At 48.4% G+C, this 15,960-nt stretch overlaps 1 protein-coding gene across 1 annotated transcript in view; it reads right to left on the bottom strand.

The window, feature by feature from the left end:
* LOC118217990 (attractin-like protein 1) overlaps positions 1–15,960 on the bottom strand; it is a 189,302-nt gene that overhangs the window by 5,986 nt on the left and 167,356 nt on the right. The window contains exon 29 of the mRNA XM_035400276.1: positions 8,479–8,593. Within this exon, the coding sequence (XP_035256167.1) occupies positions 8,479–8,593 (115 nt within the window). The remainder of the gene's footprint in view (positions 1–8,478; positions 8,594–15,960) is intronic.

Below are 15,960 nucleotides of genomic sequence, written 5' to 3'. Positions count from 1 at the left end.
CTTTTTGTACGTGACTCTGGATGAGAACGTCTTTTAAAGAACCGAATGAGAGTTGGTACACGCTGCTGCACCAAGATATTTCCACGTCTAATCTAGTCACGCGGTTAAGCAGAGGGGGAGTCGGAGAGACGCACGGAGAAGGCGAGGGGGAGGGCGGGGAGACGGAGAGAGGGGGACAGAGGCAGGCCGTAATGAGTACCGTAGCAGAGGGAAATCTATGGGGGAGAAAGGCGATCCTGAGTAAGTGGTAATGGGAGCGGAGCGCTGGGGTTATCGGCGACCGCAGACAGAGACAAAGCAGAGGATGTCCAACTTCCTGATTGATCCTGTTGTGCTAAACATAGGCCGTGCAGGGCAGGCCTGCAGCGAGCGAGGCGAAGCTGAGACCGGGGACAGAAACAGGAGGAAAAGCTCCCCCCCCGTCCAAAATACAGGGCAGCCATAACGAAAGCACCGCCTGCACGCTAAATGTCTGACCTTGAGACCGTTATGCGGAGATGCAGTAGGGTCACAGGCTGAAATCACTGTTTTTTTTTGCCTCAGACCACCCAGTAAATTACAGTTTTTATTCTGGAAGTAGGGCCCGGTGCCAAGGGACCTTTCAGCAGGAATTTCCCATTTTCCATAAACATTTTGTGGAATTAATGCAATTAAGTTCTTATCCCTGTGTTAGTAAGGAGATTTTCGTCCAGCAAATGTAATTTGAGTGTATTTTCTGATGTCATGTTATAGTTACTCTGTTTGTCAAATTGTGTGTACCAGGTGTGGAAAACAATGGACTCTATCTTCCAACCTACCTACCCACCTACCTAATTATCTATCTATCTAGACACTATCCAATTTTATGGCTGGACCAGTTCAATTTAAGTACCTTGCTCAAAGGTACAATGATAGCACCCAATCTAGGAATCAAACCCAGAATCTTTGTCCTACAAGCAAAGGACCCCTAACCATTATGCTACAGTGCAGCCAATCCAGCGCAGAAACACTGAACAATAAGCATAAACATCTCAAAAGAATCTATCTTAAGTTATAATTACCAAGCAGAGTAGCTACCCTGCACAGTAGCTGCTGTTTATATTTACAGTGAATAATGTTTCATTATTTCTGTGCGCTTTTGCACAAAAGTGGGATCACACCAATCACAGCCAAACATTTGAGCAGGTGGTGAATGGCATTGCTGACAACACTTGGGACCCCAGCAAGGAGCGCAGTGTTGGAGGAACCTCAGTCTATGGCAACCACATTCATAAGCACGGCAGGAAGTGACATCACAATGCAGCATTGTGGGGTTGTGACTCGTACAGAAGGTCTTCGGGGACCCTTCTGACTGCGGGATGGATTAGTTCCACCCCCCCTCCCACTCCAGCTCTCCAGACTGAAAGGCTTTCTTTAATATTCTGCTTGAAGTCTTTGGCGGACTCTCTCTGAGCATGCCCATTCCCCCAGCGAGGGGCAGCCGCAGCTCTGACGAGCGCGTCTGGACTCTTAGGAGACGCACTCAGGTGGGTCACCGCTTTACAAGGAAGAGAGCTCTCCTTGTTGAGCGGATCCATAAATTTGACCTTTTTTCCAATAAATTCTGTTCAAAGGACTGCCTGTAAAAAGCTTGTGGGTTTTTAAAAATGCGAACCATGTCAGTCTTGCAGGAGAGACCAGCAAGCTACGACAACACAGAGCTTGAAGAAGCAAATATTCATTTTTTCAGTCAGTATTATTAATTCATCAATTAAAATGCAGACAAAAATGTCTATAACAATTTTCAGAATTACGTCCAAGCTCTGAATGCATTGTGTGGAAGTGGGACCTGAGAAAGTGACGGCATGCTGGGTTAAACGGCTCTGACACGGCCTTCACACACCGCAACATGTTGACAGTGACCTTTAGCACATCCTCATACATTCATAAACACCAGACATCTCACACAAGTCAACTCAGTAGCTACAAAGGGTGAGAGAGAGAGTGAGAGCGAGAAAGAGCGAGAGAAAGAGAGCAAATGAGCAAGCAAGCAAGCAAGTGAGAGTGGGAGGGGGAGAGAGAGAGAGAGAGAGAGAGAGAGCGAGAGAAAGAAATGGTGAGGAAGAGTGGGCTCTGAAGTCAGTGAGTTTCCTGTAATATTTTACAACCCAAGCCCACACCACTGTATATGTTGCCTACATGCACCCATTCATTAAATATTGTCAGTGGGTCTAAGGTGTTAAAACAGCAGAAGAGAAGGAATGTGTCAGCAGAAAAGAAGAAAGTAAGATAAATAGAGGGAGAGCCAGAGGGATAGAGAAGGTGAAAGAAATGGATGGAAGGAAGAGGGAGGGAGGGAAAGATATAGAGAGATGAAAAGTTTTCACAGTTTACAATCGGCACAGTCAAGGAAAAAAGCTGTACGTGTGTGTTTTTTTAAAGGGACACAACCCAGAAAACCAGCTGTTAGAACTTCAAAAAGCGCATTTCATACACGCCTTGCGTTGCACTCATAGGAAGAGGTCAAAAGAATGGAGAAGTCACTGGAAGAAATGAAAGAGAGCAAGAAAAATAAAAATAACCAGCTCATCAAAGATTCTTCTTCAAGAGAATCCACAGAGAGCATGGGAAAGGGAGGAGAAGAGAGAGAGAAAGAGAAAGCTCTGTCAGTGCCTGAGGTGTCTTCACTCAGACACACAAAGATCAATGGTAAAACACTGTTGCCCCACTCAGCCTCTCTCGGGGGGGGGGGGGGGGGGGGGACTCCAAGGTACAGCACAGTTCCTCTCTCTCTCTACGCGTCTGCATCCAGACAGTAATCTTTAATTTCGCCAACACCTTCACGGGAACACGCAGAATCCACTGAGCTCGTTTTGTCACTCGGTCCAGTCAGGAGTGGTACAGCTACTAGACACTTTCAGCCCAACCCCATGAACACTTTGTTAGGCACCATCCATTGCTATTTTATTTGCTATTTTTTGGAGTCGTGGGAAAGAGAAGTATCATAAATACCATAGAAGGTGAAGCTACTACAGTACGGACTGTCAATCACTTATTTGTTTCAACCAATCAGAAAACTTCACACTCTGGGAGACAATGTGGCTTGCACTGTAGGCGGGCGAACTCTCAACCCAAACAAATCCCCAGTCTCTATCAGTAACCCTGTCTGTTTCCCCCCAGTATGAATAAAGTGGAAAAACGCACGCAGAGGGTGGGCTGTCTGCTGTCATGGCAAAAGCCATTTCCTTTAAATAGTTGAAACCAGGGCAACAGTTACAGTTCATAATAGCTCCTTCCATTTCTGGGTCTTCAATCACAATCTTTTTTTTTTTTTTTCTACCTTGGCAATGCAAATCTTTACTCTGACAAAGTGCTCCAATTTAAGTGACTTTTCCTTTTGTTTGCCATAGCCTGAACTGCCATCGTTCATCATCCTGCTTTTCTCCCGACAGACAGACAGACAGACCGACAGACACTGGAGATTACATACGTGACATCCCCAAGAAGGCAAAGAGGCTCATGTACAATCACTAAGTGTAATAATAATCTAACAAACAACAATTTGTATTTTCGCAAAAGAAGGCAATATAACTTTACACAGTTCTACATATAACATCCAAGAAGAGAAAGAGGAAAAAGCATATCTAAAGGGGTTCAGGAGAAGCAATGTGAAGACACTGTTTCGATGAGCAATTATCAGGGCAACACTGTCAGGCTGCCACTCTGAAGAAAAGCAACAATTGGTGGAGTTGATTCCAGTCTGTGGCCATTGAAACCGGCCAGTTAGCCACCACTGCCAGGAGTGACAATGCCCTGAAACGCTTTCCAGCAGAGAGGGTATGCTTTCCATATTATACCCGTAATAACAGCAGATGGCACAAAAACGTTTGTTAAAAGGGGGCCTGGTGATGTGACTCCGGCATTCACGCCTCTGTCAGTTACAATCTACAATTTAGCCATTTAGCTATTCAGCAGACGCTTTTAGCCAAAACGACCGAGGGAAGGGCATTTCACATGGTAAGTAAACACCTTAAGAGCCAGAGACGGGGACAGCTGCAGCTAAGTGCCATGGTCAAGGTGCTTTCCAGATGCAGGGGGGGAAGCGTTGGTTCTTTCATATTTTTTGGTTGAAGCACAAGCTGCAGTGCCGGCTCGTCTCCATGCGGACCAGCCACTCAGTACTCAGAATCTGAGCAGGACACGTGGGGAGGAAATGGAAAATGGCAGGAAAGCCGTCCCTGCGATCACATGGACCGCCCCGGGCAGCAGCATCGCGTGCACAGCTCAAACATTTCAGTGTCTTTACTGTGTGAACACAGCTTTAACGCATGTGCTGCGCTCTCTCTCTCTCTTTTCTCTCTCTCTCTCTCTCTCCTGCCCCCTATCCTAATTCAGGTCTATCCAGGTGGCACTATGGAAAAGCAAGAAAGGAACACAGAAAAAACAACATTAAAAATATAAATATTTTTATTTTGTCTTCGCTGATGGAACTGATGGTTCCTCTGATTGTGACAAACGGCATCATACTGTGGCCAAGAGCAGAATCTGCAGCACCGTTTGTCTCAGAGGTGCTCAAGGTTCAGGGTGGATTTCCTTTATTTTCAGGAAGCACGTTGCATCTTTTTCTCCCAGTAATCTTCAGATTAAGCCCAGAATGGCAGCTGTCCACACTTTCTGAAAATAACAGAGCGCAACCTGTCCCTTCTGGCCTGCCAGACATGCTGGCGTGTTTCCGTCCCCGAGGGCAAGCTCTGCTCACTCAATTTGAGCACTTCGTCGTTTTCGCCGTCGGACTTTCACCACAGTGAAATTGTCTCCCATCGTCTACCATCGTCATATTCTAGGGTCAGGTATCACAACAATTTGCTTTCTGGTTTTGCAGTTTTGCTGATGCGAGACATTTAGTTGCTGCTGTGCTGTTGTGGGGTCTGGTGTTTGCAGGTGTTAGCACTGGTGCCCCAAGGACAAGACAAAACTAATTACCTCTCTTTGGTCTCAGTTACTGGTACATACGGGCTTCAAAATAACAGCCGTGCCAAAATCACTTTTTAAAAATACACAGAACACAGAATTTAATTAGTATTATTATTACCGAAGGCAAGATCTGGAATTCTGCAAAGCATGTATTTATAGGGGGTTTCAACGTCAGCTGAATCCATCAACTTTCAAAACCCTTAATCTGAAGGTGGACACAGCACTTCACCGCTATAAAGGTGCTCTGACTAATTTAGCAATTTTTGGACCCGACTCTATTGTTATTTTAATTAGGGTCTGTTTCATTGTGGAATAAAGTGTTCTTCATGATTCTTCTGTCATTTCCTTCACTGCAGAACTGATGCCCCCCGCTGAGCATATTTTCAGAGCTAAACAAGTATAATTGGAACAATTCTCTAATGGTTGATGTCCCATGGTGAACTGGCACTTTTCATCCGAAGATCTGGATCATTTTTTTAAAATGTGTCTTTCTCCATTCACATGCATTGTGAGGGCTCAGGACCGGCAGTGCTTTTCCCAGCATATTCAGCCTTTAAGGTCAAAAGCAGACATTGTACAACAGAGGAGGCGTTTCAATATCTGAGAGAGGCTCTTCGGCCTGTTCTAGCGCAGTCATCAGCTTGTTGATGTGGATATTAAACAATACCGATCCGGAGTTGCAGACCTACCTCACTCAAAGCCCTCGGGAAATAAGACTGCGTTTCTAATCTTGACCCCGCCTGTGTTTTCTGTGTAGGAAGTTACACTTAGTTATACTTTAACCCAACTATGTGAATCCGAATTCTGCCCATAGTAATCTCCCCAGCCCTTCTCTCTCCCTCCATCTCTCCGACAGATCACAGATATCTCCAGCTCAGCTCCACTCCCTATTCTCGGCTAGGAAAGGTCATTTAACCTTCAGCTCCTTAGCGCTATCTAATCTCAGGAGATGAGTTTGGGGCGATCGCTGCTGTTCCTCTCACTGGCTCCCTCATCCTCTCTCATATGTGCCGTAGCACCGCATGGGGAGTGGACAGGTCCATACAGGAGCAGAGCGGCAGGGTCAGAGGCCTAGCGCAGGCCCCCGTTCTGTCTGCGCCATCCCCCGATAAGGGCGCCTTTCCCGTATTTCCTCCACTGGTCCGCTCACCCCCCCCAGCCCTGTATCGCTTCCTCCGGACGGCCGCCTCCTGACATCCCAAACACGCCGCTTTGCCAAGTGCTTCATTAGTTTTCTATCAGGGCTTCCGTGATGCAGAGTTTTAAACCTGCTCGTATATCAGTCAGTTTATTACACCGGCATTATGCGCTGAATGTCTTCTCCCTCGCCGCCACCCCCTCCCTTTAGCACTCGAAGTGAAACCGATACGAGGAGAGCCGAAATATGAAGACATTTCCCAACCGTGGCAAATATCAACTGTGTGCATTAGCAGGGTTATTGAAGCCCTCTCATCAGATGCTATCGCCCGGCATTTAGCTGGGTTTTTAAATGCCAAATTTTGTTTGCGAAGCATGATGACCTCATCACGGCGATGGCAAAATAATCAGATTGAGAAATCAATCGCAGACTGAAATAATTTCACTGATTTTTTTTTCCGTCCACCTTTATAAAAAATAAATAAATAAAAAAAAGCCAGTATTGGAGAGCCAATCCAACTGCAGATGTACACATAAAGATGGTATTTCCCTCCCCAAATTGAACTGCCAGGCAGAAATAGATTCTTTGTCTGATAACAGACCGTGTTTTGCTGGCGGGGGCTGAGGGGGGTGGGTGGGGGGGGGGGGGGGGGGGGGGGGGGGGGGCAGGGCAGGGAGATGGTGGCATTAGTGACGAGCGGTGGCGGGTGAGGAGGGGGGGTGGAGGCTGTATGTCCAGCGATGGCATTCTAACCATGCTCACGTGACACCACCCCACACCCCCTAAAGGCAAGGAGGGGGCTGTCTCTCACCTCCTGTTCTCAGTGGAGGTTGGGATGGTTATTTGCAGTTTCTGTTTTTAAATCCACACCAAAATGAGAGCGAGAAATTAAATAAAACTGGAAGGAGGGGAGGCTTTTTCCCTGAATAAACCACACAATGCACCCTCTGTGCTAAAAAAAAACAAAACCAAAAAAAAAAACACTAGACAGAAAATTCTGAAGAATATCCTCTCTTATAATGACTGCTTCAGAAAAACTGTCACTCAGAATGACAGCTTCAGAAACACTCTCACTCAGAATGACAGCTTCAGAAACATCCTCACTCAGAATGACAGCTTCAGAAACACTGTCACTCAGAATGACAGCTTCAGAAACACTGTCACTCAGAATGACAGCTTCAGAAACACTGTCACTCAGAATGACAGCTTCAGAAACACTGTCACTCAGAATGACAGCTTCAGAAACACTGTCACTCAGAATGACAGCTTCAGAAACACTGTCACTCAGAATGACAGCTTCAGAAACACTCTCACTCAGAATGACAGCTTCAGAAACACTGTCACTCAGAATGACCGCTTCAGAAACATACTCACTCAGAATGACAGCTTCAGAAACATCCTCAATCTGAATGACAGCTTCAGACACATCCTCACTCTGAATGAAGGCTTTAGAAACATCCTCACTCTGAATGACAGCTTCAGAAACATCCTCACTCTGAATGACAGCTTCAGACAAATCCTCATTCTGAATGAAGGCTTTAGAAACATCTCCACTCAGAATAACTGCGTTAGAAAGACCCTCTCTCAGAATGAATTCATCTTAAATGGAGATCACCTGTGAAATACTTTTCACCACCTGTTCTCAACACCTAAAACAATTCACAGTCATATTCACACTTTCACAAATTGTCAGACATCTCAGAGATTAAAAAAAGAATCCCTGTAGGTTGTGGAGATCCTTCCTATAGTCAGCCTGCTTAACAGGAAATGCAATGCAGTACAATTTCATAATAGAAGTCTACCTAACTCACAGATTGCAAAGTCTGGTCCTGGAGGGCCACATTGACTGCAGGTTTTTGTGATTTCCTTTCAATCACCAGCCAATTTCATTCTTGGAAACAAGCTGTGTGAAATCTTTAGCCAATCAATGCTTTGAATTAAGCACTTCATTATATCAATTAAACACACCAAAAACCAGCAGACACTATAGCCCTCCAGGTCTGTAATTTCAGGTGGCCATTGTGCATGCTAGCTCCTTTGATCTACTTTCACAAGATTTGAGCTTTTAATATTTGAAAAAGGACAAAAAAAAAATAATTTAACAGCAGGATTTTAAATTTGAATTGGTCAGTTATTGACAGCTGTGACAAAGCACCACAAGCACGGTTCTGATGTCGGAACCTGTAAAAAACGAGGAATCTTTTCCCTTCACCATTCCGTGGGGAGCCAGTGATAATATTAACCAATCGCTGGAGGCTGCTAGATGTGGAGGACTGACTGGGGTGTGGAGGAGAAACGTGCAGTGGAGACCAGGCAGGTGGGGGTCACCAGGGTCCCTGAACTCACAGACAGCGCAGGGGAGAGCACATACCAGCCTGGGGGCATCGGGGGGAGGTGGGGGGGCTTACCAGACTGGCCTGGGGGAGGAACACCAGACGATGCCCGCGGGAGGCGCATGAACACGGTGAGAACGGCGGCCCTGCTCCCTGAACACGGCTCCGTGGCGATGGGTTTGGGGGCGCCCTGTGGAGACACAAGCATGTTAAATCTATTCACCCTCCCTCTCAATTTCCACACACCATCCCAGCACATGCTCGCATGCACACACACGTACGTACATACAAACACACACACACACACACACACACACACGGACACACGCATGCACACAAACACACACGCACACACAAACACCCCTTTTTTTTTGGTAGAAAAATCCAGTAAGGCAAAAGGAATGGAAACCGATGGCAAGCTTTTAAATTCATATAAATTGCCTGCACTGTCATTTTACACTTCGGGGCATAGAGGGATGGACTGAGCGGACACGCATCAACAACCATTGAGGACGCGGGTCTGTAAGCAAACCAGGTCACGTGACGGGAGGAGGAGACGGCCACGATAGCAACAAGAGACCGCGCGACGCTCCCGTCCTGTGCTCCAGTCAGCCAGCCGTCGCGGGCCAAGGATGACTGCGGCTATATTTGTGTTTTGATATTACAGTCACCACACTCACAAACACCGTTCTCAACTGGCTGCACACTGCTTTTATCTTGTCTTTACATGACAAGACAGACATTTCATTCAAAATGTTACTCTAAAAGAGAAAAGCATCCATGAGCAACGACTCCCCCTTTTGCAAGGTCAAAACGACCAAAAACTTGGGACGATTCGACCTCCCCAAACCCCTCAGAGTTAAAGCACGCGATGAAAGACAAGCGCTGGTTAACACGTGAAAAGGAGGAAACGGAAGAATTTATTTCTCCGGAAAAACACATCGTTTATCCCGAATCCTTGAGGCTAAGGGAGGAGACGTGCAGCGAAACGGTGACGATGAGAGTGGTCAAATGAGTAGAGTGCACCTTCATTACGCTCTTAAGTGCAGTAAAGGTGCATTACGCCAGTGCAGAGGTGTATGGCTTTCTTAGGAAGTGCACACCACTCCACTAAGCTACGGGTTTTAAAAAAAACCAGGCGTGCCTAACATTAGTTGGTCTCCTTAAAGTGTCTGTGAAGAGCAAAGAACAGTGCAAGGCTGCTTTAATTTCTCCAGGACACTCTCAGAGCTTTTAAAATTCTCTGTTGATTCCAGATGGGTTGAAGTGGCCTTCACAAACACCACGGCTGAATGGGTACTGGACAGACCAACTCATAAACTGGACCTGCAGTAATATTCTCACTAAAATAAATTACATATTTACACACACACACACACGCACACAGGCACACACAGACACATGCACACGCACACACGGCCTGACCTAACTGACATTCAAACGGAGGGACGTTCGACATTCTGCATTAACCTCACTGCTCTTAAATCAAATTCTTACAAACTGTAAACCAGTTCAGAGGTGGACAGGAGCGAGACGATGAGATGTTTACGGCACCGAACTGGACGGGGCTGGGGGAGCTCTGACTGCCTGGACCGATTAACCCATTACATGTCCGTTTGGGGCGCAGAGTCAGGGTGACGGGGGCTGGTTTCGGAGCAGCGTTCTGCTGGGACGCCCTGAAGCGGTGCGTGCGTGTGAAATAGGGCAACGGAAAGCGGAGCCGTTCTGCTTCGTCACAGCTCGTCTCCACCGTCGCCTGCCCCCTCTCCTCCTCCTCCTCCTCCTCCTCCTGCTCCTCTACCTCATCTCTGCTGCCTGGAGGTGGCCACCATTCCCCGTTCGCATCCTCATCCCCCGCCCGCCCGGAAAACGGCCAGTGAGCATGTAAGCCCACGCCCCACAGTGCTCCACAGCGCCCCACAGCTGCGGGAGGCCAGCGTGCAGATACCCCACTGACCGCCCACTCCTGCCCAGCAGCGGGGAAAAGCAGCGACAGCCGCCTCATAAAGCAGCCGAACTCCGCCTTCCTGAGGCGCGTCCACTCTCATCAAATCACTGCGAAAAGGCCGCATCTCAACCGCAAACGCAAAAACACAGACAGCGGAGGCGAAAACGCTTCTCATCATACTCCTATCCTGGCTGAAGGAGGGTTCTGAGGGAGATACACAGAGCTGGAGATGGGCTCTCTCTCCATCGCGCTGAACGCAGAGAGGCCTGCTACACAGACACAGTAATGAACACACACACTGCGTAACAGGGCCTGTCTCTCCATCACGCTGAACGCAGAGAGGCCTGCTACACAGACACAGTAATGAACACACACACTGCGTAACAGGGCCTGTCTCTCCATCACGCTGAACGCAGAGAGGCCTGCTACACAGACACAGTAATGAACACACACTGCGTAACAGGGCCTGTCTCTCCATCACGCTGAACGCAGAGAGGCCTGCTACACAGACACAGTAATGAACGCACACACTGCGTAACAGCGCCTGTCTCTCCATCACGCTGAACGCAGAGAGGCCTGCTACACAGACACAGTAATGAACACACACACTGCGTAACAGGGCCTGTCTCTCCATCACGCTGAACGCAGAGAGGCCTGCTACACAGACACAGTAATGAACACACACTGCGTAACAGGGCCTGTCTCTCCATCACGCTGAACGCAGAGAGGCCTGCTACACAGACACAGTAATGAACGCACACACTGCGTAACAGCGCCTGTCTCTCCATCACGCTGAACGCAGAGAGGCCTGCTACACAGACACAGTAATGAACGCACACACTGCGTAACAGCGCCTGTCTCTCCATCACGCTGAACGCAGAGAGGCCTGCTACACAGACACAGTAATGAACGCACACACTGCGTAACAGCGCCTGTCTCTCCATCACGCTGAACGCAGAGAGGCCTGCTACACAGACACAGTAATGAACACACACGCTGCGTAACAGCGCCTGTCTCTCCATCACGCTGAACGCAGAGAGGCCTGCTACACAGACACAGTAATGAACACGCACACTGCGTAACAGCGCCTGTCTCTCCATCACGCTGAACGCAGAGAGGCCTGCTACACAGACACAGTAATGAACGCACACACTGCGTAACAGCGCCTGTCTCTCCATCACGCTGAACGCAGAGAGGCCTGCTACACAGACACAGTAATGAACGCACACACTGCGTAACAGCGCCTGTCTCTCCATCACGCTGAACGCAGAGAGGCCTGCTACACAGACACAGTAATGAACACACACGCTGCGTAACAGCGCCTGTCTCTCCATCACGCTGAACGCAGAGAGGCCTGCTACACAGACACAGTAATGAACACGCACACTGCGTAACAGCGCCTGTCTCTCCATCACGCTGAACGCAGAGAGGCCTGCTGCACAGACACAGTAATGAACACACACGCTGCGTAACAGCGCCTGTCTCTCCATCGCGCTGAACGCAGAGAGGCCTGCTACACAGACACAGTAATGAACACACACGCTGCGTAACAGCGCCTGTCTCTCCATCACGCTGAACGCAGAGAGGCCTGCTACACAGACACAGTAATGAACACACACGCTGCGTAACAGCGCCTGTCTCTCCATCACGCTGAACGCAGAGAGGCCTGCTACACAGACACAGTAATGAACACACACTGCGTAACAGCGCCTGTCTCTCCATCACGCTGAACACAGAGAGGCCTGCTACACAGACACAGTAATGAACACACACACTGCGTAACAGCGCCTGTCTCTCCATCACGCTGAACGCAGAGAGGCCTGCTACACAGACACAGTAATGAACACACACGCTGCGTAACAGCGCCTGTCTCTCCATCACGCTGAACGCAGAGAGGCCTGCTACACAGACACAGTAATGAACACGCACACTGCGTAACAGCGCCTGTCTCTCCATCACGCTGAACGCAGAGAGGCCTGCTACACAGACACAGTAATGAACACACACGCTGCGTAACAGCGCCTGTCTCTCCATCACGCTGAACGCAGAGAGGCCTGCTACACAGACACAGTAATGAACACACACGCTGCGTAACAGCGCCTGTCTCTCCATCACGCTGAACACAGAGAGGCCTGCTACACAGACACAGTAAACACACACGCTGCGTAACAGGGCCTGTCTCTCCATCACGCTGAACGCAGAGAGGCCTGCTACACAGACACAGTAAACACACACACTGCGTAACAGCGCCTGTCTCTCCATCACGCTGAACGCAGAGAGGCCTGCTACACAGACACAGTAATGAACACACACGCTGCGTAACAGCGCCTGTCTCTCCATCACGCTGAACGCAGAGAGGCCTGCTACACAGACACAGTAATGAACACACACTGCGTAACAGCGCCTGTCTCTCCATCACGCTGAACGCAGAGAGGCCTGCTACACAGACACAGTAATGAACACACACGCTGCGTAACAGCGCCTGTCTCTCCATCACGCTGAACGCAGAGAGGCCTGCTACACAGACACAGTAATGAACACACACGCTGCGTAACAGCGCCTGTCTCTCCATCACGCTGAACGCAGAGAGGCCTGCTACACAGACACAGTAATGAACACACACGCTGCGTAACAGAGCCTGTCTCTCCATCACGCTGAACGCAGAGAGGCCTGCTACACAGACACAGTAATGAACACGCACACTGCGTAACAGCGCCTGTCTCTCCATCACGCTGAACGCAGAGAGGCCTGCTACACAGACACAGTAATGAACACACACGCTGCGTAACAGCGCCTGTCTCTCCATCACGCTGAACGCAGAGAGGCCTGCTACACAGACACAGTAATGAACGCACACACTGCGTAACAGCGCCTGTCTCTCCATCACGCTGAACGCAGAGAGGCCTGCTACACAGACACAGTAATGAACACACACGCTGCGTAACAGAGCCTGTCTCTCCATCACGCTGAACGCAGAGAGGCCTGCTACACAGACACAGTAATGAACACGCACACTGCGTAACAGCGCCTGTCTCTCCATCACGCTGAACGCAGAGAGGCCTGCTACACAGACACAGTAATGAACACACACACTGCGTAACAGCGCCTGTCTCTCCATCACGCTGAACGCAGAGAGGCCTGCTACACAGACACAGTAATGAACACACACGCTGCGTAACAGAGCCTGTCTCTCCATCACGCTGAACGCAGAGAGGCCTGCTACACAGACACAGTAATGAACACGCACACTGCGTAACAGCGCCTGTCTCTCCATCACGCTGAACACAGAGAGGCCTGCTACACAGACACAGTAATGAACACACACACCCCTGTCTGAGGGGGAGAAGGGAGCGGAGCGCTCGTTTCGGCAGCGGATGGAGGGAGCACAGCAGAGAAGAGTGACGGGCGGCTGCGCGCACGCGTCCCGCGGCGTACAGGAAGCGCATCAGGCGAGCGTCTGCCGTCATTGGGCTCTCGCGCTGAGCAGAGAGTCTCGGTGCGGCGGCGTGGCTTCAGATGAACGCGCGGTGGCGGTGTGCGCGGGGTGACCGCGACTTCCCGCCGCACGCTGAGCGCGGGGCTGCGGGACCCAGAACCACCCGATATCATCGATCGCCACTCTGTGTCCCTCCAACCGGGCCCAGCCGCCAAGACAGGAGAGATGGCAGGAGGGCTGGCATGAGTGAGCACAGCAGTAACAACAATAATAGAAGAAGAAGGCATGCTACTGTCACTTTATATACATTTATATATTTACATATATATTTATTTATTATTTACACACACACACATATACATGCGTTTTTTCTTTTAAAAACCTTAGGTAGAGAAGAATTCAGTTAATATATGAACATTTATTGAATAAACCTTTTTTTTTTTTATTTCTACCTATAATAACAGAACAGTTTTACTTAAATTAATCTTAGACACGATTTAAGATTAAATCCTAGATTTACTTAAATAAATCATATACACCTTAATTCTCTCTTAAAACCACGGGTAGTCTAATACCACAGGCCTGTAATGTACTGCACATGAAAGAGGTGCTAAAGTAGCAAGAAATATGGCAAAGAAGAAGCTTTGATGTGCAGGGCGAAGAAAATTATTTTTAAGTAAAAGTCATCTTTTTGTGTTACTGTAGGTAGAAATGTTTGTACTTAAAAAAAAAAAAAAAAAAAGTTAGCACTTTGGTTTGTTATTCAATAAGTGCGCATATATTAACTGAATTCTTTTCTACCTAAAATAAATAAATAAATTAAATAAATAAATAAATAAATAAATAAATAAATAAATAAATAAATAAATAAATAAATAAATAAATAAATAAATAAATAAATAAATAAATAAAAAAAAGTACAGGTGGCCTAATACTTTTGCCCTGTACTGTGTAGTTGTTATATCAACAGCTCTCAATCTCACAGGAGGCAGTGAGTGAGTTTGCAGTTGCAGGCATATTATTGGTTTACCAATCCACTGACACCGTTCGCCCCAGGTGGCCCGCACAACTGCCCCACTGGAACCTTGGCAAAACTTCTTCCTGGGTGTTTCGCTAAATTGGCTCTGAAACCGTTGTGTACAGTTTTAAATTCGGGACACAGCAGCAGGAGGGTCTCGCACAAACGGACGCGTAATTGCCATCCTTCCTCTGCACCAGCCGACAGGGCCTGGCTCACCGCGAGGACCGAGGAGACTAAGATCAGACTGGAGCTAATTACACAGAGCGCTGAGCCTGCCCAATTAAAGCGCGGCTCTTCTGCCATAGCTAATGGCCAGGTTATCAGATCAGGATTAGCCAGGCAACCTCTGCAGATCTGAGGGTCAAACAAGATTAAGCGCCATTAAAATGGCAGTTGGCGTAATGGTGGCTGAGTGATTCTGTTGGACAACCTGGATGACAGGTCGCCGAAACGCCACTGTGTCAGGTAACTGAGACGAAAGCACAACACCTAACACAGACATCACAACCACAAAGGTAAGGAAAAGCCAAAAATGTAACCGATTGTACTGATGAGTGACTTTCCTTTACGATGGTAAATCCCCCCCCCCACACCCCCACGTGAACATCTCTGTGAATCTGTGGACCGTGCAAGCTGGCGGGATATTGACTGTCTCTGGACCCGATACTCAGATACACCCCAGGGAACCTCAGGGGGTGGGGGGGGGAGGGGGGGAGGGGCGGCAGGTGACCACAGGGGTCATGCAGCTGGACCTTGTTTACACTGGTCCTGTCGAGCGGATCACAGAGAGACAGACGCCGTTCTCTGGTCAGCGTCTTGCCGGACCTGCTCTGGCCTGACACCTCACACCTCGCTTCTGAGACAGGAAGATATCGCCTACGTTAGGCGCCCTTTCCTCAGACCGGTCAAACAGGACCGAACCTCTCGTTATCAACTGGTATAGAATAAGGAAGGAAGAAAGGAGTTATAAAATAACCACCTTAACTCATGCTCAAGTTCAGTTTCTCTCTATATACTTAAGGAAACCTTCACAGAATTAGCAGTAGCTACCTCTTCCCAATTTCTCTCTCTCACCCATTACAGGCATTTAGCAGACCCTCTTATACAGGGCAACTTACAAAACATTTTACATGTGTATCCATTTATAAAGCT

The sequence above is a fragment of the Anguilla anguilla genome, chromosome 18 (assembly GCF_013347855.1).
Source record: "Anguilla anguilla isolate fAngAng1 chromosome 18, fAngAng1.pri, whole genome shotgun sequence".
NCBI classification, from domain to species: Eukaryota; Metazoa; Chordata; class Actinopteri; order Anguilliformes; family Anguillidae; genus Anguilla; species Anguilla anguilla.
This window is presented reverse-complemented; position numbering and strand designations above follow the sequence as displayed.